Source organism: Thunnus albacares, chromosome 24 (genome assembly GCF_914725855.1).
Source record: "Thunnus albacares chromosome 24, fThuAlb1.1, whole genome shotgun sequence".
Classification (NCBI taxonomy): Eukaryota; Metazoa; Chordata; class Actinopteri; order Scombriformes; family Scombridae; genus Thunnus; species Thunnus albacares.
Genome location: NC_058129.1, coordinates 4,866,480 through 4,892,591, shown reverse-complemented (window position 1 = coordinate 4,892,591; position 26,112 = coordinate 4,866,480). Strand labels below are relative to the sequence as shown.

Below are 26,112 nucleotides of genomic sequence, written 5' to 3'. Positions count from 1 at the left end.
AGCGACTCCCAATCCCCTCAAGAGCGGCAGCACAGCACGGCAGCAAGCTGGCAGGGAGGCCCAGTGGAGCACAGTGTGGATGAGGTTGCCAAAGGAGCAGCTATTCGTTCTATAAGACCCTCTCACATGCTTGTAATCTACGGTGCATACCACACATGCTGTTCTTCAGTACAGCGGGTGCATCGAGTCCATACACATAAGGGGAATTGCCTTTTAAAGTTCAGTTTCACATGATTATTTCCAGTTTGGCCGTCCTCTGCAGATCAAGGCACTAACAAGTGAGGCCTGGGTTACGGGTTTAATTTCCAGTGGGGCTACTCATGCGGTTTACATGATGACCTGTTTATCGAACCTATTTCCCATGAATGACAGATTTAAAAGTTGACATTCATGGCTGTTATCCTATAAATATGAACAGTTGGTCTCTAATGATTCTTCCTGACAGCATCATCAGAATGAAATCCTGCAGGAACACTGATTCATAGAATGGAAACAATTAAAAAGGCCATAAGGTTAACATAAAACATAAATTAAAATATCAGATGTCATGTGCTCATGTTGGGAGAGTTCTTGCAGTGTGTTTGCACGTGCCTGTGTGTAATCAAATCAACAAATCCACTTTCTGCTGCTTATTTAGTTAACATGTTTAACATGTTTGTAACATCCTTAACATGATCCCGCTTGGACAGTAATTTATGCCACTCTAAATTGGAAATATCCGGATCTTCAAAGACTTCTAGGCACAAGAAATGTCACAAGTTTGAGGAATTTGTATGTTGATGACGCAGAGAAAACACAGATTTCATGGTATCACAGTCATGATGAATTCTTTCTTGCTTGTCTCTCTTTGTGTGTGTGTGTTATGTGTACAAGCATGTGATTCTGAATGTGATTCTAAATTTGGGAATAATTGAGGGCATCCAGGAAAAGACCAGATAGACACACGCACGATTACTTCAAAGGAGCATCCTGTAAACTGTATTTTAGGAAGCTTTGACTGTTTTTGCACACCAGCCTGAAAGATTCACTTCCCTGACACACTTTATTTAGCAAGCTGTCCTTTTTTGTTGAGGAAGACAAACAGCAGCAACAAAAGCAGCGTACAACAAAGACTTCTGTTTTTGTGTCCTTCTCCTGTGGTTTGCCTTCAGGGCAGAAATGTGCCTATACAGATTTCGTTAAAGGAGGAGGAGTGTTTTTTAGACAGTCACAGTGCAGAGAGGGGCTGGGAACACTGTGTCCCTCCTGGTGGCTTGGTGGTGGGTTCTTATGTAAGGCTGGTTTCTGCCTGGCAGCAGAGCGAAGCCCCACTGACAGTGTCATACTGCTAATTAATACACACCAGCTAGAGGTGTGCCCTTAATGGCTGCTTGTATGTGTGTGTGTTCATTTTGTTTCTGTACTGGAGAGATGGAAACTTGGTGCAGTGATGGCCATAAAGAATATTAAAGCGTCACAGCTGCATTATGATCACATTGTGAGTGTGGGTATTTTTCATAATCACGTTTTGAGGGGACACACTGGGTGAGACCCTTGGTGACTAATTAAAATAATATGTATATGTAGAATGGGAGTAGTAGTAGCCTGAATGCTACTCACTTTTTCCTTCCTCTGCACACACCAAAGTCATTAGTATTCATTCTCTGGGGATCATGAATGTCTGTGCAAAGAAACGTCACGGCAATCTATTTAACAGTTGTTGAGATATTTCAGTTAGTCATGCTAGTGATATGGATGGCAATTTCTGGTCAGAAAGGGTAAAAAAAGATAAAAGTATACTACCATGATAAGAAATTGCTGGTACAAGTGAGGAGGGAGGAGAGTTATTGGTTGTTGGGAAATATAGTGAGACATTGCTAATCAGAAAGGGAAAATGTATTCATAGACATTGCTGTCAACAGCTGTAACTGGGACTATTTCTTCAGCCTGTCCACAGCAAATTATCCATTGTTTCTAGAAATATATTTTGCTGTGTCTTTGAACTGATATTCTTCAATACTTTGAAGAAATTATTCATCATTTTGGGAAATTATTTGATTTCTTGTCAAGAGAAGAAGCACAAATTGACACCATTCACACGTCTTTGCGTCAAGTATGAGCTGGTGTGAGGAGGCAGTTAGCTTAGCTTAGCGTAAAGATCTCCACTGTATTGGGGTGACAGCAAAAGTCTCAAAATCTTGGCAAATGAATCCAAAATTATTTGCATGACTAGATACCAAAGTGAAAAAATATGTTTTTGGGAGAAAGATTTAGGTGAACTTACACTTTAAGCTTCTATACCTTGTTTTAACCAATAATAAGTAGCTAATGATAAGAAATGTAACCTCTTCAATGGAGAGTATTCCTGTAACTTACAATGATAATGTGCAATAAGATAACTGAACGGTGGAAAAACACAAGATTGTTGCATGACAACTCCGAATATCTGCATGTGAGTGTGTGTGTGTGAGATAGAGACAGGTGAAATGAGTTGTTTACTTCATGTTTTGAACCTCCTGACCTCCCTGCTGTGACTACTCAGTCTTTTCTGGAGACGCGTGGCTTGGCAGGAAGTCATTGGCTCGGTATGAGCTTCCTGCCTCGGCCTCCGTCTGAAATAAAAACACCAACAGAGAGAAAAAGTGTCGGTCGAAGAGTTCAGCCTCTTCAGTCTCCACAGGATAGAGGTGGGATATCCTCCTCTTTCAACACACATTCAGGAAGCTATTTGTCTCTGTGCCAAAAGCATGAGATTCCACTTGGAAGAGGGAGAAGAGGGGCATGATGGGATTTCGAGTCTTGTGAGATTTAAAATGAGTAGTTTAGTGGAGGATAAACTCACTTAAACTCAATTTTCATATATTCTTTGGCTAATTGAGTGGTTAATTAACATAAGTCTTCTGACAAAAAACACATTAACATTTAACAAAGTATTTTTATCTTTTTTTATCTTTATCATACTTCTTGGAAACAGGTAATTCTATATAGAAAATTATTATTATTACATTATTGTAGTGAGAAGATATTAATATTGTTGTCATTAAGGCTACATGATATTTTAATTGTGGAAATAAATACAATAATGAAGACAAAGTTGTATCTCTTTAAATAAATTCATTTATTTCTGTAGGTTGCTATCCATAATCAATACAGACAAAAGCAATACTTGACTACCAGAATTTATAAATCATTATAATCATCTCTTGTGAGCATCACAATAAACAGTATATCGAACTATGTACAATGGAAGACGACGACACATTCAAACTGAGTCAATCCGAGATCAATCTGTAAAAGAAGAATCTGTCCATGGACACAGACATGGGGGGAAAAGCGCTTTGAGACGTGTCAAGAACGAAGTTCCCAGCAACAAAAGACAAAACACTTGGCAGAAAGAGAAATATACAAGGAGCAAAACTGCTTCTGCTCGTCACAAAAAAAGAAAAAAAATCATTAATGCAATGTTACATTTGGTTCCACAATTGTAAACTAGATTGTATTCATGTCACTATTGCATATGCCATTAGGTAAAGTGTGTCGACAAGGCAAAGAGATCTCTATAATAAAATAGACAGAGTTTTTTTTTTCATATATTCATTGTGAGGGAGAAAAGCATACAATACACTGTACAACCCCAAAGCAAAAACCCCATCCCCTTTTTAAAAATCGGTAGCCAAAGTCTTTACACAGGAATATCATTGCAACATAGGTAAAATCTAAGTACTCTGTATTTTCAATAGATTTTTTTTAGTTAAACTCTTTCTATGTACACAATATACACATTCAAGACTCTGAAGATAAATAGATACCACGACTGAGCATGGTACAGCTCCAATATTATTCAACTCTGTCAAAACCATTTTCCCACATTATGTTTCTGTGGTGTTCCCACCAGCTCAGTGATACATTCAGACATGGTTAAAAGTTTTACAATCTACTGTACACTAAAGGGGTTGTGAGCCAGTTGGGAGTCGGCACAGCAGACGACACAAAGACCACAGAGTCAGGATGTCCATAGAGGGCTATTAGAAAATGCTAACAAACCCTCTTGGCGACCATTTTGGAGGTTCACAGGATCATTTTTTCACTGACCAAAGTGGTAACTAAAGAATATTAAGTATCGTTTGAAAGAACAAATAACACATTCTTCCTCTAACAAATGTACAGAAGAGGATTAGGGCCACATGTGAAAAATTTATTCTTTTTTTACATGTGAAAATACATTTTTCACATGTGGCCCTAATCGTCTTCCGTACAAGTGAAACATTGAATTCATCAGCAATAAAATGTACCTTCAGTACACTTTGTGGTTTCCCTGTTACAGCCTTACTTAGTCTGCTATGACCAGTAGCTGGTGCTACTTACATAGAAATTGCTGTGTAACTGTTATTTCTGTCAGTTTGCTACTCAACTTGTACTACTGTTAGACTAAATTTTAGCATTTAGCATTAGCCTGTAAATGCCACTTGTAGCCGCAGAGGCTGCTTTTCAACAAAAGTCACACAGTTTCACATTTTAAAGAAGCTTTTGAAAGAGAAAAGGACACATTCTTGTAACAAATGAAAAAATGAATTCATCAGTAATAAAACCCACCCTTACTCAATTCAATATTTTGTCTGGTACGACCAGTAACTAATTTTAGCTAATGTTAGCAAACTTTAGATATTGCTGTATAATAGAATTACTGACTCATCTCTACTTGTGCTACTGATACACTGTTTTAGCATTTAATATTATCCTGCAATTGTTACATAACTGTCACATAATAAAGTTACATAGTGTTGCTTTAACTTGTAATATTACATAATTGTCTTCAGCCAGCTAGTTATATTTTCCAGACAGCTGATTCTGCAGTGAGCCTCCATGATGGCGCCAGATGTGGCTGTTGGCTTCTTCTATTTTTTTTCTTCGTTACACAGCCCTCCTCCCCCCAGTGCTTGTCCAGCACTGCTGACACTGGCGGCCCCTTTCCCCTCCACTTCAGCACTCGTTCATTGACACCTCGACTGTGCCCCAATGTCGACATATTTCATTGGCTCCACCCCTCCATCCTGACCTCAACTAAGACAGTTGTACCGTCAAATGATATCACAGCAGGGTGGCCTGCGTCAAACTTAACAGCAGGCTGTAGGTTTGAAGGTAGGAGTGTGTGAGGTTTTCAGGCTCAAGTGACTGAGGAACTGTGGGAGGTACAGTGCATTCAGATGCCTGATGTTGTGGGGTCTGAGCTGAGTTATAAAGACATGCATAACTCTTAAAGACATTTAGAAATATATTTCTTTAAGTCCAGCGCTTTGATTGGACAAAAAATAAACTAGGTTAGAATAAATAAGAAATTAGTAATTAAGAAAATACTTTAATATCAATACGATAAATCAGATCTGAAGCAGCCCCACTGTACTGTACATTTCTGAAATTATATATTTTAATGGTAAACTAACTTTCCACAAGATAATAACAATATAGAGATGTAGGTCCAAACAGACATACTGCAATAGAATATTTATCTCTTATTTCATAGAAAACATAAGGACAGTATAGACATTAAGGCATTGGGTAGGTCTTATCAGACATTCATCTTTCAAAAATAAATAAAATATCTATTCTAAATATAGTTATATACTCAGTGTGCCTCTCAGGCTTGGTATCCTCGCTCCCTGGGCCATTTCTATAGTTAGTAGGTTTCATTGTTAAATTGTTAACTGACATACCAGTTGGCCGTACTTTGTCTCAAAAACACACACGCACGCACACAGGCAGTCATAAAACTACCCTCAAGTAAATAAATAGAATCTGGGTACCATTAGAGTTTTGTTATTGTCTGACTATCTTTGCTTCTGTGCTTGCGCTGTAATTTGGGTCACAGGAGAAATGGCCTCTGAAAGCGCGGGGAACATGAGACACACCAATACATGACACACACACATCCACAGACACACACATACACAAACACACCTGTCCTGCCTCAGGCTAATTCATGACATGCATAGATGGTGACCTGCTTGTTTTCTAAGTGTGTGTATGTATTTGTGTGTGTGTGTGTGTGTGTGGTGTTGAGAGTCCAGACAGTCTTTTAGGGCCACAGAGGCCAGTGGAAGGGCAAAGTTGATTTTTTTTCTTTTTTTTCCGAGCAGCAGGTCAATGAAGACACCAAGTCAGAGGACAGAAGAGTCCTTCAGTCTGAAAGAGACAAAAAGAGACAAAAAGAAGGAGTTAATGGACATATATAATAATTTCAACTCTCAGGTAGGTTCAAAGCTTAAGTTATTCTATTAAATCAAGGCAGCACTTTTTATACATCACTTATTCCATAACAATACCTCATACTATTAAGTTCTGTAGGAAGAGCCTGTGAAGCCATTTGCATCCAACTGTCAAGCAAATTTTACTCAAATTTTTTGACATATAAAAAATAAGATAAAAATGTGGTGCACTTGTATCAGCTGACTGGGAGTGAATAAACACAGATAAACCAGCTAAAGGCAATAATAACACATGGAGAGTTAAAGGCGCCCTGTGAAGTTTTCATGTAAACAAAACTTCTGTTTATATTCAGTGTTTCTCACATAAACACATTGAGAGTATCCTAAAAACCGCAGAGTTCATTTCCTTCCTCATAAAACATCTGCAAAGCTGTTCTTTTTAAAAAATATTGGAAATTCTGAATTGTTTACATCCACGTTTGCTAGCCAGCAGTCTTCTTCTTCCGTCCCTTGTTGCTATGTGGGCATATTTCTGCACTTCTTTGTGTGTTAAAGCCACCAATGATTAACTGAATAATGCAAAACAGGGGGGCTTGCTCATCAAAACATTGCTAGATAGCACTACTATTAGTCCAAAACATATAGGGTACCTTTAATGTTTCAGTATATCCAATCACACGGAACCATTTTCTGTGACAAATTCAACTCACACTTTCTTTAACAACTAAACACTTGTGAATCTATAGCTTATATATATATATATAGCTTCTTGTGCTACTGGGGTTAATTTTATTAAAAAAAATTCTCAAATACAACAATCATTCTAATAAAACATGCTCTGATGGAAACACAGCTAATTTAGAAGCAATCTTTGTATATGAGAAGAAACAGGTGTTATGTTTTAAGCATTCCTTTCATCGCAGATGTTTAGTTTCATCTGTCTGGTTGTGAAAAAAAAAGTAAGTAAACCCTAATTTGTAGTCTGATCTTTTTTTTTTTTCCCTCACAAAAAAAACACCAGAGCCAACAATGCAGACCGTTGAGACAGCAGACAAGAGAGGTTTGAGAGAACAGAGTCTTATACTGTACTGTGTGAACTCATTCACAGACTCAGATTAGTGTTTTTGTGCCACAATAACAAGTGGAGATTGGGAAAACAGCTTGAATAACAGGAACAGTGAGTGCTACAAACACACGAGGTAGACGGCGAGGAAGTGGCATGTTACGACTTTATTATTTCCCTTAAAAACACATTAGTTTAATTTCTGGGCATGTTACTTGTTTTAATGTCTGTCCACCGCAGCATATTAACAATAGCAGGAGAGCCTTCATGTTGTGGTGTTTGACAGTGTGTGTGTGTCTGTGTGTGTGCGTTTGGTTGGCCTTATTGGGCAGTCATTTTCTGATCTGAACACACCAGCCGTTTTGCCCAGTTAGCGCTTGAAAGATGTTGGGGGAGGCTGGGATCGGAAGGCAGTTGCAACGGTCATAATTACATAATCTGGGATGTAGAGTGATGGGGGTTGGGGGTCTCCTGTCGCTCTTTCGTGTTGCTATGGACACACGCTGAGCAGAGGAGGACCATGTAGCAGCAGTGGCAGCGAGCAGTACAGTAGCTGATGCATCTCTGATATTATAAATACAGTATATTCTACATATTATACATACATGTGGTTGTTTATGACAACCACATATAACAAATATGGATAATTATATACTGTTGTGTGGTCTTTCATCGTGTGTGTGCAGGGGTGGGAGCGTTGCAAGCAGAAAGAGGGAAAGATTGACTTGGAGTGAGGGCGGTGGTCGTGGGGGAGGGAGGGACACTGGGTCAACTGGAAGCTTCCAGGAAGAGTCCGGTGGTGAAGCACTAACCGCCGAGGAGGAACTCAATGTGTGTGTGTGTGTGTGTGTGGGGAAGGGGGAGCGAGACGTTAGGGTCCCGGCTCCTGACAATATCCTCGTTGCAGTCATGTGTCATGAAACCACACAAGGATTACATGGTTGTCTTGGGGCTGGGAAAACTTCTATCACTCTCAGGCTGATGAAACTCTTTAAAAAGCCGTCGGATAACCTCAAATATGCACAGCGGTCAGGCTGAGAGAGCGAGGCTGTTTTTCTTAGTTCCTGAAAAGTTGCCATTTTTTGAGATACATAGCTGTCACCCTATGCAAATATAAAGAAAAAAAACACCATCTTCCCTCCCTCTATAACATCTCCCCTTACAGAAGGACAAGATCTTTTTAAGATATTTTTAATATGATAAAATGAAGGAAGGTGGAGGGTGGCTGAGGACACTAGGGGTGTCAAGTCACTGAGATAAGTTCCTGTATCTTATATAATTTACTATGAAAACATCCAGAACTCACTTGCACATACTGACTTAATTTCTGAGAACAAAGAGGAGCAACATCTGATAAATGACGTGATAAAACTGTTTGGCTGATGTGATGAGTTATTGTCAAACTCATACCTAAGAATTTGTCTTCACTGCTACCCAGAATTTATATCCAAAAAGGATTTCTGTTGATTTTGTGCTCAATAACAAAATGTGGACAGGCTGGAGCTAACAAATGCCCACACCTTGCGTTACGTATTACCCAGCTGCTGCGCACGGAGTAGCCGCTGGTTCTCGCTGATCTACCCCCTGGCCGTCTAATCTCGCCTGCAGAGGCTGTAATCTCATCTGGAGCCGTCGCTGGCTAAATGTGGGGAACGCTGGCCACGCAGTTATCTAGCAGCTAGCGCTTCTGTCTGGAACATCCCGGCCTACTTTAGCCCCCCTCCTCCCTGTGCCATGAACACACATACACACACACACACACACACACACACACGCTGCCTGGAAACTCTGACACAAGAGCCTGCGGTGTTACGTGTGCATGTTTGTTCTCTATATATCAAGTAACATGGCATTTCTGAATTTCCTGCCCTGGCTGTTTGCATTGCATTGTAATTTTTGCAAGACAGCGGATTTAACGCAGCCCTGACGAGGATGCAAATAAACTATTTGAACAGCTTGTGTTTATGTGTGTGTGTCTTGATGGATTGGACAATCAGGCTGATGGCTAAAATCAGGTGTCACCTTTCCGAATAATTCGACAAATGCCGGAAACAAAATGTGACGAAAATCAAGATAAGCAGTGGATGAAGTGGTATCAACGCAGCCCTCATATGCAAATGTCTCAGTCGCAGTATGTGTGTGAGACGGAGCGGCATGGAGGTAAAAGGAAAAAAAAAGCAAGGGAAAGCACATAAACAGGAAAAGAGGGAGGTTGAGGAGGAAAAACGAGAGTCTGAGTGGGGTGCGTTGCATCTTCAGAGAGCGCTCAAGAGTCGCTCAGAGCGTGTTAGTGACGCATGGCTGTGCAACTAGACCTCGTTCCGCTCGCTGCCCTTTTCTACACCGTACAGAACATCACCGGAAATGTGGGCGACATAGATATATGTAACATTTGCTGGCAGTCGCTGGGTGCGTTCGGATCTACCCACCGCATCATCTCTGGGATGACATCACCGGCGATACTACTGACTGAATGACGTTGGAGAGGAAGCGGGATTTGAGAGTAGATGGACACGAATGCCTCTAATCTGGCGGGCGAATTACACACACACACACACACACACACACACACACACACACACATAGTGCTGATGGTCGTGCTCTCTGCAGCCTGTGGGTGCGGCAGATGGCCGGGCTGTCATTAGCGGAGGGATAGTGAGTAGGTAGTGATGAAGAGAGACAACATATAGTAGTATGTATATGTTTACGTGTGAGTGAGCGCAGGGGGCGGGGCAATTGCTGTAATGAGAGTGTTTGCATGTGTGTGAAGGTAGGGCAGAGGAGGCAGGTGTTTAACCCCCCCAACCCCCCCCCTTAGTTCCTCCAAACACACACACACTCTCACACACTTGCCCTCCGGAGAGTGGCCATCTGCCACTAGCACTCAGGTCACAGCAGGGCTCCTCCTGTCTTGGAGCCCCCTGACCCCCCCCCCCCCCCCTTTTTTTTAACCCCCCGCCCCCACCCCTACCCCCCATCCCTCTATCTTCTACAAGCCACCCTGATGCTGGTGCTGATCCTGAAATGATTAATCAAAGTTATTAATCCTTTCAGGCGTGCACATCCCCCTAGTAAAAGCCAATCAAATCAATACACCAGCAAACCGGCGTACCAGCCTAATGTGGTAAGAATCATCTCACTGTGCTAATCAAGCGCCTTGAATTGTCAGAGAGGAAGCAGGAGCCGTCATTGCCGTCAGATAAAAGTATTAGTCAAACGAGGAGGTGGAAACAGAGACGGCTGACTCGGCTAATCTGGGTCTGGTACAGAACATCCACCTGGCTGAGCTGCGGCTAGCCAGGGCTGCTAGAGGAGACGGGCAGCTCGGGTAAAGCAGAGGTAAACACCACCTCCGAGTCACATGGGCTGGCCCTCTGACAGAACAAGAGGTAAACAAACACCTGACCCTTACGCCAGGTGTTAAGACATCTAAGCTGACTCTAGGTGGTGCGCCGAAAAAAAAAAGAAAAGTATCCAGCTGTCAAAAGCTTGTGACCGCAGGGTTTATATGTTGTTTTGTTGACTGGAAGCAGTGCGGTCACGTTTCATACCGAGGGGGCTGTCACATGGGTCTGGGGGGGCTAAATTCCACAGGGTTAGTTTGGCAACCGTGCCTAGCTTGGGTTTAGAGCTACAGCCACATCTTCCTCCGGAGAGGTGGTGTTTAACCGGATGTTACCCCGACTAAGAGAGTCAGCAAGTTTTCATTTCCAGCCAAACTACATTTCACTAATCAGAGTGGAGGCGCAGAGGTGTTTGGCTGGAATGAAAAAACCTGCAGACTTTTGGGTCAGGGTGGCGCATGGTGCGGGGGCCCAGCGTGACGTCCTGATAAACATGGAATCAAAGCCGTCCACCGCCATCCCCCCCCCCCCCCCCTCCACCCGCTTTCCCGTAGCGCACTTTGACCTCCTTCACCCTGCTTCGCCACACAGCAGTAGGACGGAGTGTTCAGTAAACAAGCAATCGAGTCTGCCATCCCGGGGCTCCTGCGTTCCCAGAATGCACCTTGCTTCGAAGGGGGCCTCACCAATGAGTTTGTTTGTTGCTTTAAAAAGCTCAAGCCCCTCCCCTCCCCTCCTCTCTTCTCTCTACTGAGCATACAAGGCTGCGCTCCATCTCTCCCCCCCCCCCCCCCCCACCCCTTCTCTGCTTGTCTTACTTCTGCTAAGTGAACAGCCTAATGAGGCAGAAGGGCAGCGGACTGCACGTGCCATCCTGCCCCATTATGCACGCATTCATTCCCTCTCCCACAAACAGTCAGGGAAGCAGCGCTGGAAAACAAAACAGGCCGCTCTCTCTCTCTTTCTCTCTCTCTCTCTCTCTCTCTTTCTCTCTGCACATCCCTGCCAAGTGTTCACAGATACAGGCTACGCCACTGGAAAAAAAAAAAAAAGATCCCTGAGAGAAAAATACCCCTGACTGATTTACATGCGTACGTGCAAGAGTCCCCATGTATGTGCTCGACTCTATCCCCTCCCTCCCTCTCTCTCTCTCTCTCTTTCCCCTAGTCAATTACATTCAGCGGGCTTTATTAGCGCCATAAAAATAATTGTACTCCCATCAAAACATGAGTGCGACACACGTGCCAAGCAATAATACGGCGCGAGATAAAAACAAACAACCGAGGCCAGCACATGTTGTCGGTCGTTCATTTTTCTGTAAATTCAATTTGCGCGGGGGACGCAGATAACCATCATTAACTCGGTTTACTGCCTATTTAACTGCAGGACAGCCATTTGACTTCAATCATGTACACATCACTGTCACAGGGATGTCACACAGTTGTGACAAGAGAGCATAAATCAAGGCTTCTCTGGGAAAATAACTGATTTTTCATACTATGGTGGTTGCTTGTTGTTGGTACATTCCTCTTTATTTGCCAGAGCATCACTGACTGTGCAAATAATAACTTTTTTTTTTGGTCTGTATGTTTAAAAATGAAAACATAATATAGCTTCTCAGTCCCTCTGTCTGGTACACAGGGGCCTTGTGGTGAAATAAAAGCCACTTTCTATTCAAATGACCTGGAGCCGAGACAAAAACAGGCCCCTCTCGCAGCAACTTTTCAAACCCGCTCTGCCAGGAATGCGGACCGTGACATCCAGTTACCTGATGGCCGCATAGCAACTCGCCCACTTTGTTGTTTTCCCTCCCTGCCTACAAGGACGCACGCACACACACACACACACACAAACACATATCCACTTGTGCTCGGGCCTCACATGTCAGCGCTCGAAAAAAAAAACCCCCACCCACCTCTACCTACTCGCAAACACATGTGAGCTCGCTGTGTCCAATAAACAGCGCGGGGACAGAGGGTCAAACTTGGCTTTAATGTCAACATTCTGATCTGCCTTCGCTTCTTTTGTTTACGCCGTCTCCCGTTCTACGCCGGAGCTTTATTCTATTGATCGGGATATTCTGGGACACGGTAGTGATCATGGGACGGTGGGAATAAGAGGTCACATTGATGTGCAACACATCCTAATGCCTACCCGACTGAAAAACAACAGCCGGAAATGCTCGTGGCTCAGTGTGACATTACAACTGATAGGGCGTCCTCACTAACAGCTCAGAGGCATTCTTTTGGTATTACTGCTAATAACAAGCCATAATAAACCAGTTTTATTGACTTGATAAGGAACTATTTAATGCCTCCGATTTCTAAGCTACTGTATACTCGTGTCTGAAGGTTTTAAAATGAATCTACAATTTATCATCTTTGTTATTTTGTGAAAATTTTTCATTCACAAGTAGCGTCGGTGGATTGCTGAAGCCCACTCGTGTATTTTTGGTATCTGCAGCCCACGACAGCAGCAGCAGCAGCGAGGCAGCGAGGCAGCGTTCTGCTCTATCATGGTGCTTGTTTACTTCAGAGCTCTCAGCCCGGTCACGTTTCATAGCAGCCTCGTGCTGCCTTCACATACTGTGGGAAACAACTGGGATTACCAAACATGAATGATCCCGGAGAACTGTTTACATTAGAACAATGATTGCGACTCCGATCATACATCTCTCTTTTTTTGTTTTGACAATCCAAACTGCACTCTTTTGTTTCGTTGCACAAGAGGGTTATGGCAACAAAAATGCTTTTACGGGATCACTAAGTACTTGAAAGTAGGAGCTTAAGAGGAGCACCTGAAGGCAGCATCAGCACCTCCTACTTATGTACTTTGAAATCCACAGAGTCAGTTTGAATTTGAATTTAGGGGGAAATGCAAGTTTGTGTTTTTTTTCCCTCCTATTTGACCACCATCTGTACAATGCAGTTATTTTTATAGAATAAACCCAAGATTTGGTCATCTGTTAGAAATAAAAGGAGCTACCTTTCACATTACTGACATATTTTAAGCCCTCCTTTAACAAGAACACCTGCAGGACTTAAAGCTGAAAGTTCAGATCAATTATTTAGCAGTAACACATCTGACATCAACCTAACTCACCCTTGGCAGTGGTTGCAGCCTCCTTGAATCCCAAACAGACATATGGTGTGCTGTGTAATCCATTGATACCCCCTTTGCAGCTGCTGGTGGGTTTGAAGCCAACCAGGTCCTCGCATTTCTCCACGCCTCTGTTGTCCAGCAGGTTCAATGCAATGTAGTTCAGTCCACTGGGGTAGCCGGCCGAGTTCTGCCGGTTCACCGGGCTGCCGTACTCCTCGTCCGAGCCCTCGCTGCTCCGGGATGAGATGTTCTCCACCGAGCTGTGCCTCTTCACGGCGTCGCCGCGGGCGAAGGAGGGGAACACGGGGGTTACAGTGGCGGTGGAGGAGAAGGTCTCGGAGCTGTGGCGCCGACGTCCCTGCGGATTGGCCCGGATCACCTTGGCGGAGCAGTCGGGGTCTACTGTAGAGGAAGAGGCGGCCCCGAGCAGGAAGACCCCAATGCTTTCCGGGACTCCCTGGTCCTCCAGAGAGAGCCTCCTCTCCCTGCTGCTCTGGCTGCTACATACAAAACATTATATTACTAGTTAACAAAAAGCTTTATTCTCATACTAGTAAAAAAGAGATCATCAAACTATTAACAAAATGCAGCCAAACTACTAAAATAATGACATTTATTTGAAGTTGGGTCACAACCCCTTTTGCAATTCACATTCTAATTGCATTGAAGCTTAAAAATGAATGAATCTGCTTCTTGTTACAGTCATCTACTTTGTGATCAGTATTGATTTCATAAAGGAAATCAATCAAGGATCATTCATATTATCAATGTACATAATGTTGACTGTCAAGACACTTTCCCTGACACACTGAACACGCATTCATTGAGTAAAAATGTATGTTCAGAGTAATTAAAATGTCTGTTTCAGCACACAGTACAAACCTCAAATTAAAAACTGCCTTCAATTCCTGTTAATGACCGAGTCACTATTTTTGGCCTTCCCTGTAATCACTGTTGAAATGAATGATAATAACCAAACACAGACACACATACCTTGCCGTGTTCTGAGGAACAAGCTGTGGAGGCGAGCTAGTCATTCCAAATGTCATCTCAGTGTAGTCATTTTTCCCCTCATCATTCAGGCCCTGAGACCCTTTCTCACTATCCAGATGGTACACTCCATCCTCCCCTGAGCAGGGGCACATGGATAGCTCTGGGAGTGCGTCCAAGCGCTCAGCGGGAGTGTCAGCCTCCTTGGGTGAGTGTGAGCCCAGCTCCAGGTTTATGTAGTCTGTCAGACAGGATCTCCTCGGGCCCCCGCCGCTGGAAGCCAGAGATGAGGACTGGCTCTCTGTGGACTCGATGGAGGGCGGGGAGAATCTGGTGCCGCTGAAGTCGATGTTAATGTACTCCCCGGGGCTCCTGGGCTCTCCGGGCAGGGGGTGTTCGTTCATGCTGGGCAGGGTCCTCAGGGTGTCCAAGGATAGCCTGTTAGGCCTGCCCAGCCTCCCTCTGTAGGGCAGGGTCTCTGCCCGGCCGTGTCTGACCGGGGAGGGTACTGAAGGGCTCAGCGGTGAGGTCTGAGCTGCACTGGGCTGCATTACTGAATAGTAGTCAGACTCCGCTGCCCTCTGCCTCAAACTCTGAGGGCTCATCAACACATACTGGCTGTTATCTTCATTTTTAGAGGCTTGAAGTTTAGCAGGGAGGGTGAGGGAACCAGCCTGGTAAGCAGACCTCACTGATGCTGGTTCTCCAGCCAGCAGGCCCAAGTAGTAGTCAGGGGGGGTCTGGAGTGGAGGTGGGTTTCCAGGTGACATGTTCATGTATTCACCATGCCTATCTGGGCTCTCCATAGAGGATTTGGAGCCACACCACATTCTCATGTAACCGTTGTCCTCCAGAGAGCTGCTGCAGGGGGAGTTGGTCTTATAGCCCCCGCTGGCAGCTGCCTGAGGATGCACCCTAGGGTTCACAATCTGCTTCGGTGCTGAGACACACATGGGGCTCATGGGCACGTAGTTGTCTACCTTGCCAGACTGCGGCGCTACACCCGGCGTCATGGGCATGTAGCCATCATCACCAAGGTTACTACTGGAGCTCCTGGATGAACCGATTTCTATGTCACCATAGTCCTCAGGGTAGCACACTTTGGGTGAGGCAGAGTGAGAGTTGTGTCCGTGGGCCATCCTCATGAGCGTGTACTCATCCAGGGAGGCGGAGGACAGCGGTGCCACCACTCTCTGTTGACGCGGTGTGGTGAGGGAGTGCGTCCGCTTCCTGTAAGCCAGACCCTCGCCGCCGGACCTGCTGCCGTTGGCCCCCTCCATTATCATGTAGCCACAAGGGTCACCGATGTCACGGGATGGAGGCGTGCTGGACAGGGAGTCAGGGGTGTCGCTGCGGGTCAGGGGGAGGAACTTGGGTTCACTCGGGCTGGAGCTGTAATCGTCACACAGCATGAAGCCGGTGTCGCTGAGGGAGCCAGAGATGGAGGCGCTGCAGCTGAAGGGCCGTCTGGCTTTGTCAGGAGTGGAGATACTAGCCCCCCCTCTGGGAGACATACTGATGGGGCTGGAGGCAGCTGGAGGGGAGTTGGACACTGGCATGGACCGGCTGTGATGCAGGTTGGAGGAGGACTCAAGCATTCTGCAGGTGCGCCCACTGCTGAGTGTATGGGACCTGCTGAGGTGATTCCCAGAGTTTGGACTGGTGGGACTCCCGTTCACAGATATGGACATGGACACAGGCCGGGTCACGCTTCCATCTCCCTCGCTGGCCGTTCTTATCCGACAGGATGTGAACTTTCTCCCCGGGGACGTGGCTGCCATGCTATCTGTTCTGGATCGCCTCACCAGGCCCGTCTGACTGGGGGGGAGGTTGTTGAGGTTGCGTCGTGTGGGCACAGAGATGGGGTTAGTGCTGGCAGACTGGCTTTTGCTCCGCGGCCTGAACTCAGACAGTTCCTTCATGGCTTTCATGGCCTCCAGGATGGTCTCATGGATGTTCTGTGCCACCACTGAGTCCTCTGCCTGCATCCAGAACTCCCCTGGCCCTGTAACCGCTGACCTGCCCACTTCAATGAAGAAGAAGCTGTCTGAATGGCCACATCTCCGGATGTTCATGAGCTGTAAACTGACAGCAGCTGTTTCTGAGTTCAGTTTGACAAAGCTGATGGTCCGGCTGGACAAACACAGCCTGTATACTCCTGTGAGGTTCTTGATCTGACCCAAGCCTTTGGATTTCAAGTTGACCTGCCACACCTCCTTATAAACAGCAGTTGCAGGAGTAATGAGTCCGTAGCTGGACTCCTCAAAGCCCACTAAAGAGGAGGTGGAAGCGGGGCTGTCGTACACTTTCCCCTCCGCTATGAGATCAGTCAAAACCCCGTACCAGCTCTCCTGCTCCTGCTCGTTGTCCGCAGCCACAGCGAAGTACTCGTCCTTGGTGTAGAGGGCGATGAGGTGCTTGTGTTTGGCGTCGGCCCGTTTGTTTACGCACAGACAGGAGTCCAAAGTTATGACCCGCTTCGCCGCGGACTTGTTTCTCCATTTCTTCTCGCTTTCATAATACTCCAGCCGGGCAGGGCAACGGTCGGTCGCCTCCCGGAGCACGAAAAAGCGCCTGTGTCCGTGTTTCTGCTTCCTCAGGTAGCCGCACTTCTTCACACCGTTCGTCCCATTAGATAACAGGTGTCCTCCCGTCGCCGGAGGACTTGCCATTTCTCTCCACGTCTCTTTTCAAGTTCCAGATAAGCAAAGTCCTTTTATGGATAACTCGCAGCAAAAAAAATAAAAAATAAAAACTTCAAGGGTAACCCGTTTTTTTTAAAAGAAGAAAAAAAAAATCTAATCCATAGCAGACACCGATAGATGTGTCCGCTGTCCGCCACGGTAGAAGCAACAGTGCAGTCGGACCAGACCAGAGACTGATCTGATCCTGGAGAAAAACAACATGTGACGCTGCTGCTCTAAAAACAGACCAAAACACAGAGTCATAGCGGGGCGGTGCGTCCTGCAGGGGCCGTGCCTGTCTATCATCCGGCTCTGGCGCTGCTTATTGGCTGTTTAAATAATTCAAGGCAGGCAAACCCCGCCCCTCTTTTCCAGCAGCTCTCTCATATAGAAACAGAAATTATCAGAAGCCCTTTGAATTACATAAATGATTGTATATTCTGCTGTATAATAAGTGTCTCTAAAAACACACACAATGCTCGTTTTATACGCCTGGTTAAATGTAGCAGAACAGAATGATAGATCCATTAAAATATGCTCCTATTTTAAAAAATAACAATGTGACTGACAGGACAAATGAGCCCATTTGGATTAATGAGGATTTGCTATGTGCAACATAATGCTGGATTGTAGCCATTCATTTATCAGGCAGTAAGACTGTAAACAACCCTGACGTCCCAATTGTTATATAAGGAGTGTTGTGGCCTATTTTTAAACCTGTGGGTATTCCTCTCCAATTGGAACCTTGCGTTTCCTATTTCAACACCTCCCATCTAACATTTGAACGGTGTTTGGTTATAATTATGATCATTATCTCTTGGAAACGTAGACTTTGCTATGTAAAAAAAAAATTCAATCGAGCAAAGAGAGGCAACCTTGTTTTGCTTGTGAGATGATTTTCCTTTATGCTTATGGTGCACTTTGCTGCATATTTACAAAATGTTCATGTTGAATGAAAAACAGCCATCTCACACAGGAGGGATGACTAAAGCAAATGCGTCAGAGGCTTCAGTGTTAACTCAAGCTGCAGAAATGCTGCCATCGTCTGGCTGCTGCAGGTTCACCCTCTGCGTCTTCTTCCCACACATGATTTTGACAAGAAAAATACTTTATTTCCTCAGTGAAGATCACAATCTGAGACAAACAGAAAACACTAAAAGGCAGCCATGAATAACGGGCGCAGCTGCACTGTCAGATGACAGGAGGAAGCTGGCAGACATCTGTTCATCAGATCATCTCGGTAATTATGTTAGTAATTCTCCCTGTGATCTTCATGATCATTAGATCATGTCCGTGCAGAGCAGTGCAGCCATCAGACCCCTGTGAACCCCCCCCCAAACACACACTTGGATTGGTTTTCATAATCTCTCAGCAAGCAGATTACACCTCTGTCACTTAGGTGTCAGTGTGAATCAGATTGTGTAGATGATGGGGGGGGGGTACCCCTCTTTAACCCCTTTGTAATGAGCATATCTCCCCCTTAAAACAAAAACAGATACTGCAGATTAAGGGTAATCCCTGTCTAATCAGTATTGTTCTCATTATTGTTATTGTTGATGCCCGTGTGATTGTGTATGTGATCCTGATGACACTTGGCCATTGCCTATTTTTCTGTTTTTGCACAAGTGTTAAATTATTGGGGTTAAGCTCAGGCCGAAGCATGTGTTTTCAGCATTAGCCCGCCACCTATAATCTGAGATATGAGCAAAAACATAAACACCTCCACCAGGATTTAGTAGCGCATTGCATTTGACGGCAGTTATAAACAGCCCGAGGCAAAAACAAGAGGAACAAAGAGATTATTGTTGACATTTAACTGGCAAAGATATACAGAAACTGGCAGCAATACTGAAGGAATATTGCTGAATGATGAATGTTGTTGTTTTGCATCTCTATGTTTTGCAGCCAGTTCATGGGATGTATCATACTGATACGTTCCCACACAGGTTTATTTCAACACTAATCTGGGTGTTTTTTGTTCCTTTGTGAGTTTGACACCAGGGATGTTTTATTTGTGCTCACGCCTAGGTGTGCTGCAACTTTTTTTGGATAAAGCATCTATTGCTTTAAATTGATTTTATGATTCTGTAAATACATCGTTTTGTTTGTCCTATCTTTCTCCTCTTGCATATTCTGTTGCTAGCTTTCTTTCTTTTTTTAGTTCAAATTAGGAGCTCCTCTAGCTCTGCAAGGTATTTTGGGATTCTTTCCACCACTGGTTAATTTTCAACTCCACGAGGCTGCCACATTCTACTACCCCGCTGTGAATAGTTCTGAGGACGGGCGCTTGTACTCGTATTCCCAGAAAATCTCTCACTCTGTCGTCTTTCCAGATGATTCTCTGGAGCAGCTTCAGTTTGAGTATCAGTTTCTGGCTGAGGGAAAGACTCTCAACTGACATACTTTGAAGCAGAGAAGCAACACGCTGTTGTTGATATGTTGTACTCTGAAGTTGCATAAGGACTTAAAATCCGAAATGTGTGACTTGTACTGAACTTGTAATCTGACAAATGACTTGAGACTTGCAAAACAATGACTTCATCCTACATCTGGTACAGTGCCAGTAGTAGAGGTAGTTGACAGGTTGACAAGTAGTGGCATCAAAGAGACATTCCACTGATTTTACACATGAAGTTCAGCCTGTACAAAACAGTTGTATAATGTCTCCTATCGCTCTGAAGGAAGCTTTCCGAACTTTTAACCTGATGGTGTCATCATGGTTATCTCAGCTTGTGCTTACATTTCTAAACAGAAAGCCTGTTTAGAGGTGTGGCATTTGAAAGCGGGTATTTAGTAAGCAGAGAGTCTAATGAGTTGCATTATGGGAAATGCACAAGCATTTTTTTTAGCTCGACTCACACTAAGGACTGAAAAGTCAAGATATCTTGGCCTCTGCTGCTTCAATTTGTACAATTCTTTCAAAATATCCCCCAATTTTATGGAAGTGCAAATCAAAATTTCTGGAGTAACCCTTTAAATAAACCCTTTTCCCTCTAAGAGTTTTTACAGTGATAAATGTAGAAGTTGTAATAATAGTAGCTGCAGTAGTACTCACAATACAAGCCATTTGGGAGGTGAAGAGTAAGTGTTTATTATGAAGTGAGACAGTCAAAGTAGAACTAAATTTGAGGCTCCAGGATTACACTATTACAAACACATCAGGATAAAACTGCATAGGAAGATAATAAACATTATGTCTCCCTGGTTTCACTTTCTGCTTCTCCTTCATATACATACAGTATGTAGCCACACACAGCAGCCAATCAGAGGCCAACTGTAAAATAAAACATATTTAGTCACCAATCCTGCATTTATTGTATTAACCAATCTGGATCAAGGTAAAGAAAGTTCATTCATTCATTCAAACCTTTATTTAAGCCTCAAAAATCATTGAGATTTCTCTCATTTACAATGATGTTGAGATACAGAGTTAAAAACAAAAGTGTTGGTACAGAGACATTGGTGGAGAGGAAAATGCACCAAAACACTTGGGGAAACTATGCTCCCTAAGGGTGTGCTCATTCTATTTGTTTAGAGAAAACAATTACAAAAGCACAGGAAATTAAATTCTTACAATGTAATCACAGTACAGTTGAATAGTGGTGATCAAGGGGAAGAAGGAGGTCAGATTCCCACTGGGGTCCTTGCTGGTGACCTTAACTGGTGGCACAGGCTTGCAGCGCTTCTTAGGATCATGGCTGGAGTATAAAGTCTTCCAGGCTTAGTGCTCTGAGGTTGCAAGATTCTCACACAACAAAGCTGCTTTTCACTCCGTAAACAAATACAGATCAGCGTACCAGAGGGTCATGCGAGAAGGGTCAGCTCAGAACCAGAGGATTCTCATGTTAGCTGCTCTGAAGTACAGAAAGCCCTTTCAAACCACAAACTTTCCACACATGTGGCTTTAACTTTTAACACCTCCATGATTGTTGCTCACTTAAAACAAGTGTGATTATGACTCAGTGCTTTGCGGTATCCATAAGCCAGATATGGATGAAAGGTTTGAATGGTAAATACCTGCATGCATGCACACATGCACTCGCACACACACACACACACACAGACTCAAGCCAAGACCCACATGTCCAAGGAACATTCACTTGAGGATTGCAGCTTTAGTTAAATATGTACAACTTCAGGGCAATTATCATTAATTAATTAATTAATTAATTAATTAATTAATTATTAATGCATGTTTTAATTATATTTTTATTAACCAATTAATTATTTTGTCTATAAAATATGAAAGGAGTCTAATATAACCTAATCCTGTATTTTATATGGTTACTGAATACATTTCTGCCATGTTTTTTTCTCCTCTGAAAAGGAAAAACAACTGACACTATGCCTGGATTACATTGATGATAATCAGTAGCAGATACTGGAGACCGCACTGCTATCTGAGGGACTTGTTGGCTAACACAACACTGACATCTAGTGGCTGAGGAGAAAAAACTGTAGCCATGACCTGACTATCCTAATCTGTGTGTTTTGGCAAATATTTTTATGTTTTTTGGGAAAAATGGGGAAAAAAAATACGTGAAAAGTTAGGCATGATAAAAATCAAAATACTCAGGTCAAACTTTTCTACATACTAAGTCAAAATGATGAGATACAAAGTCAGAATTCTTGGTCAAAATTATGAGATAGTAAGTAAACTCGTGATTTTTAATTTTTTATTGTGCATAACTTTTCATATTTCTTTTCCTTTCCTGGCAGAAGTGGACATCCATTTTCCATATTCCATATGTGACGAGGATATTTGATTCATACAGACTTATTTTAAAATGTAAACCATGCTTTGGTGTTTCATTTGACTTCTTTAAGATTTCATTAAACTCTTCTTATGATTCCTTTAAACTATTGGAAGTCAAGGAAAAGGAACCCTGACACTTTTACAGAGCAATGCCACCCTGATTTATTACAGCATTCTGAAGATGCAGTTATTATGAATGATGATAATAGATGGTATAGTGGAAAAAGGCAAGCGTGTGTCTTCATCAAAAATAAAACTTTACACGAAACAAAATGTAGTGAGGGAAGAAGTATTCAGATCCTTTACTTCAGTAAAAGTACCAATACAGCAATGTAAAAATACTCGACTACAAGTGAAAGTCCTGCATGAAAAAATATAAAAACACATGAGTATTGTCAGTTTGATGTAGTTAAAGTATTGCAGTAAAAGTAGTGGTTTGGTCCCTCTGACTGATATATTATTATATATGACATCATTAGATTATTAATACTGAAGCATCATTGTGTAAGCAGCATGTTACTGTTGTAGCTGCTGGAGGTGGAGCTAGTTTCAACTACTTTATATACAGTTAGCTAGTTTAGTCCAGTGGTTCCCAACCTATGGTCGGGCCCCTCCAAAGGGTCAGCAGATAAATCTAAGGGGTCGTCAGATGATTAATGGGAGAGGAAAGAAGAAAAAACAAAGTTCTGATACACAAATCTGTTTTCAGTTTGTTTGTTTGTTTGTTTGTTTGTTTTTTAACTTTTTCTCTAATCTTTGATTTTTGGTGAAATATTGGATCATTGGAACATTTATTGCAATGAAACCATGTACAGTACTTGAGTAAATGTTACTTTCCATTAGTGATTGAGTTGGATATATGTTTCAGCTTGTGAATGGTAATACTCCACTGTACACTGCTGACACAGAGGCAGAGATATTCCATCACTGCTGTTTTCCCTTTCTTCATCAAGAGTCCATAGACTGTATGGTCCTTGCTCTTATCATACATCTATTGTATGGTCAAGTCATACAACAATACGCAGATCTGTGCAAGCAAAAATTGTCCTAAGTGTTATCTTAAAAAGTAATAGTGAACATATATTGCACCTATGAAAGCTTTATGTTCCCCCAGTCTTGCTTTTATCTGTTTAAAAAAAAAATATATATATATATATATATAAGCCACATATTATTCTTTAGCTTTCGATTCAGCTGTGACTGTTTCACTAGCATCCAGTGAATTGGCAAGGGTTGGAGAATAGGACTTTATGGACAGGCACACAATAGGCAGTATTCACTATCCAATACTGTAGAGATTTTGGAAAATCTTATTTACCGAAGAGCAGAAAAGACCAAAACACTTTGAGTACAGCAAGGCAGATTGGGAACAATTCTCTGACAGCTGTAATAAAGCTATTGAGGGGGTAAATGGGGAAGGGAAAATAGATGAATGGAGTAACAGCTTATGTGAAATGATTATGTGCAGTGCATATGACTGCATCCCTATAAAGGAAAATCCTAAAAGGAAAATGAATGTACCATAGTGGAACAAAGCATGTGATAAAGCAGTCAGAGATGGGAATTGTACCTACAGAGCACTGAGGAAATGCCCAAAAGAGAATAGAGCAATAGAGAATAAAAGGTTGAGAGCCAAAGGCTAGGAGGAGATATAGCAGAAAACCAGGTGTAGAGATGTCAGTTGGTGAGATATGGCGAGCAGTGCACCGAATGTCAGGAAGTTTGAGGAAAACAAATAAGACACTAAGGCAACACATGTATAAACTTGAGGTAAATGAAGATAACACTGACAAAGCTGAAAAGGATGACGTTAGCTATGAGATCTTTTAGAGACGAGGTGATTCAGTGTCAGAGGAAATATTGGCTCTCATAAATAATACATAGAAAGAGGGAACTCTTCCTAGCTCCTGGAGGAAAGCAGTGGTGGTTCTAATCTTAAAACCGGGGAAAGATGCTTCACAGCCAGGCAGGGTCATATAGGCCCATTGCACTGACAAAAATAATGGAAAGAATAGTCACTGATAGATTAGTGTTCAGGCTGGAGAAGGAGGGTTGGTTTACTCCAATACAAAGGGGCTTTCGTAGAGGGAGGAACACTGTTGATTCTGTGCTTTCCCTTGACTCTGAGATAAAGAAAGCCGTGGTAAACAAGGAGGGACTAGTGGCGATGTTTCTTGATATTGAGAAGGCATAGGACACGCTGTGGACGGGCGGGGTGCGAGGGCGTAGGCTCAGTTGGATTCAGGACTTCTTGAAGAGCAGGATTACTCAAGTTAGGGTTTGAAATGTTAATTCTGATGGCACAGATAGGGATAATGGAACACCTGAGGAAGTGTAATCTGTCCAGTGCTATTTAACATTATGATAAATTAAATCTTTCAAGACATTGGAACCGGTTTTGAACTCTCCCTGTTTGCAGATGATGGAGCAATCCAGAAAAGAGGCAGAAATGTGAAACAAACAACTGAGCGAATGCAGGTAGCCCTGAGCAAAATAGCTAATTGGGGTGAAAAATTAGAGTTCAAGACTAAGTGTGAAAAGGTGATAAATGTAAGTAGTTCATGGGGTGTTGGCCAGGTTACACAATTAATGATCGACGAAGCAATGACAAGGTCAAGATTAGATTATGGTTCATGATATGGAACAGCAGCCAAATCAAATCTAAAAAGGTTGGATGTAATACAGGCTAAGGCACTGAGAATATGTTGTGTTGAGAATAAGTAGTGTTAGATAATGTTGGATATTGCTTGGGAGTGGTGAGCAGGGACAATAAAGAAAGAGTGTTTCATTTTTAATGAGTCAAGAGGCAGAGAAGCTGGGATTGGTAGAGGTAGAAGTGACCCTCAGTATATCAGAAAGCATAAGAATACATGATAGTACTGCATATCTGGGCATGGTAATGGGCAGGGTAAAAAACTACTGGGAACATTATCTCCAGATTTATACAGATGGGGCTCAAGATCCCAAAACTGGAAAATCAAGCTTTGCCTTTTTCATCTCAGACCATGAAACTATAAAGCTCAAACGACTGTCTGAGAGGGTTTCGGTATATACAACAGAACTAGTGGCTATAATATGGGTACTACAGTGGGTAGAGGAGGTCAGGCTGAGGAGGGCAGTCATATGATCAGACTAATGACACTGAAAGAAAACAAGTTAGGGGCCTGCCCAGACCTTGTGGTGGAGCTGTTGGTTCTGTTGTATAACAGGTCGAGATTCGGTGGGGTTTTTTTGGGTGCCAGCCCATGTTGGGGTAGAAGGGAATGAGGCAGGAGACATGGCAGCTCAAGGGGCACTGAGGAGAGACACTGATCTGAGTGTATTCATTGGGATATCTGAATGTAGATCTATCATTAAGGAATACATAACAGCTGGGTGGCAGAAACGGTGGGAAAATGAAAAGAAGGGCTGTAATTACTTCTCAATATAAAAGAGTGTGAAGACAGAGCGTTGCTATCTAGGCAACGATATATCATGACACACTGTCATTTTGACCCGACTAAGACACTGTGGATTAGCAGGGGATCTATAGTGAGGATGGGCAAGCATGAAGATGGACTGTGTGGAACCTGCAGAAAACAACAAACTGTTAAACACCTACTTTTGGCAGCCTATATGTAGAGCACAGAGCACAGTTATGTACTACATTATCATGTATGGGAATACAGACGGTCACAATGAGAAATCTTCTTAATCCCACCGAGAACCAATCAAGGACTGTGAAAGCAGTGCTTGAATTCATTGTCGCAACAGGATTACACCATTGAAAATAGACATACCCCGAACTGAATAGAAGCTCACACACACACACACACACACACACACACACACACACACACACACACACACACACACACACACACACACACACACACACACCAATCTTAATGCTTGTACTTTGATGCTTTGGCAATATTGTTCTTGAAACCTTCATGCCAATATAGCCCTTTGAACTGAATTGAATCGAACTGCAGCCTAATCCCGACCTGCG

The 26,112-nt window shown here is 43.1% G+C and overlaps 1 protein-coding gene across 2 annotated transcripts; it reads right to left on the bottom strand.

The window, feature by feature from the left end:
* Positions 1–6,107: 6,107 nt before the first annotated feature.
* On the bottom strand, positions 6,108–17,595 carry LOC122976401 (insulin receptor substrate 2-like). Of its 2 annotated transcripts, none has more exons than XM_044344848.1 (3): positions 14,685–17,595; positions 13,692–14,191; positions 6,108–6,159 (listed from the first exon to the last, which is right to left on the bottom strand). In XM_044344848.1, the coding sequence occupies exons 1-3, from the start codon at positions 17,351–17,353 to the stop codon at positions 6,155–6,157; spliced, it is 3,174 nt and encodes a 1,057-aa protein (XP_044200783.1). In that variant the 5' UTR covers positions 17,354–17,595; the 3' UTR covers positions 6,108–6,154. The 2 variants fall into 2 exon arrangements, with proteins under 2 accessions (XP_044200783.1, XP_044200784.1); XM_044344849.1 differs by having other exon boundaries at positions 13,692–14,188.
* Positions 17,596–26,112: the final 8,517 nt, after the last annotated feature.

Bases quoted from the DNA above. Each gene is read 5' to 3' on its own strand.
- LOC122976401 (XM_044344848.1), bottom strand. From the start codon at position 17,353: ATGGCAAGTCCTCCGGCGACGGGAGGACACCTGTTATCTAATGGGACG. The intron at 14,192-14,684 runs GTATGTGTGTCT...TTTTGTATGTAG, and splicing joins GTTCCTCAGAACACGGCAAG to CAGCCAGAGCAGCAGGGAGA.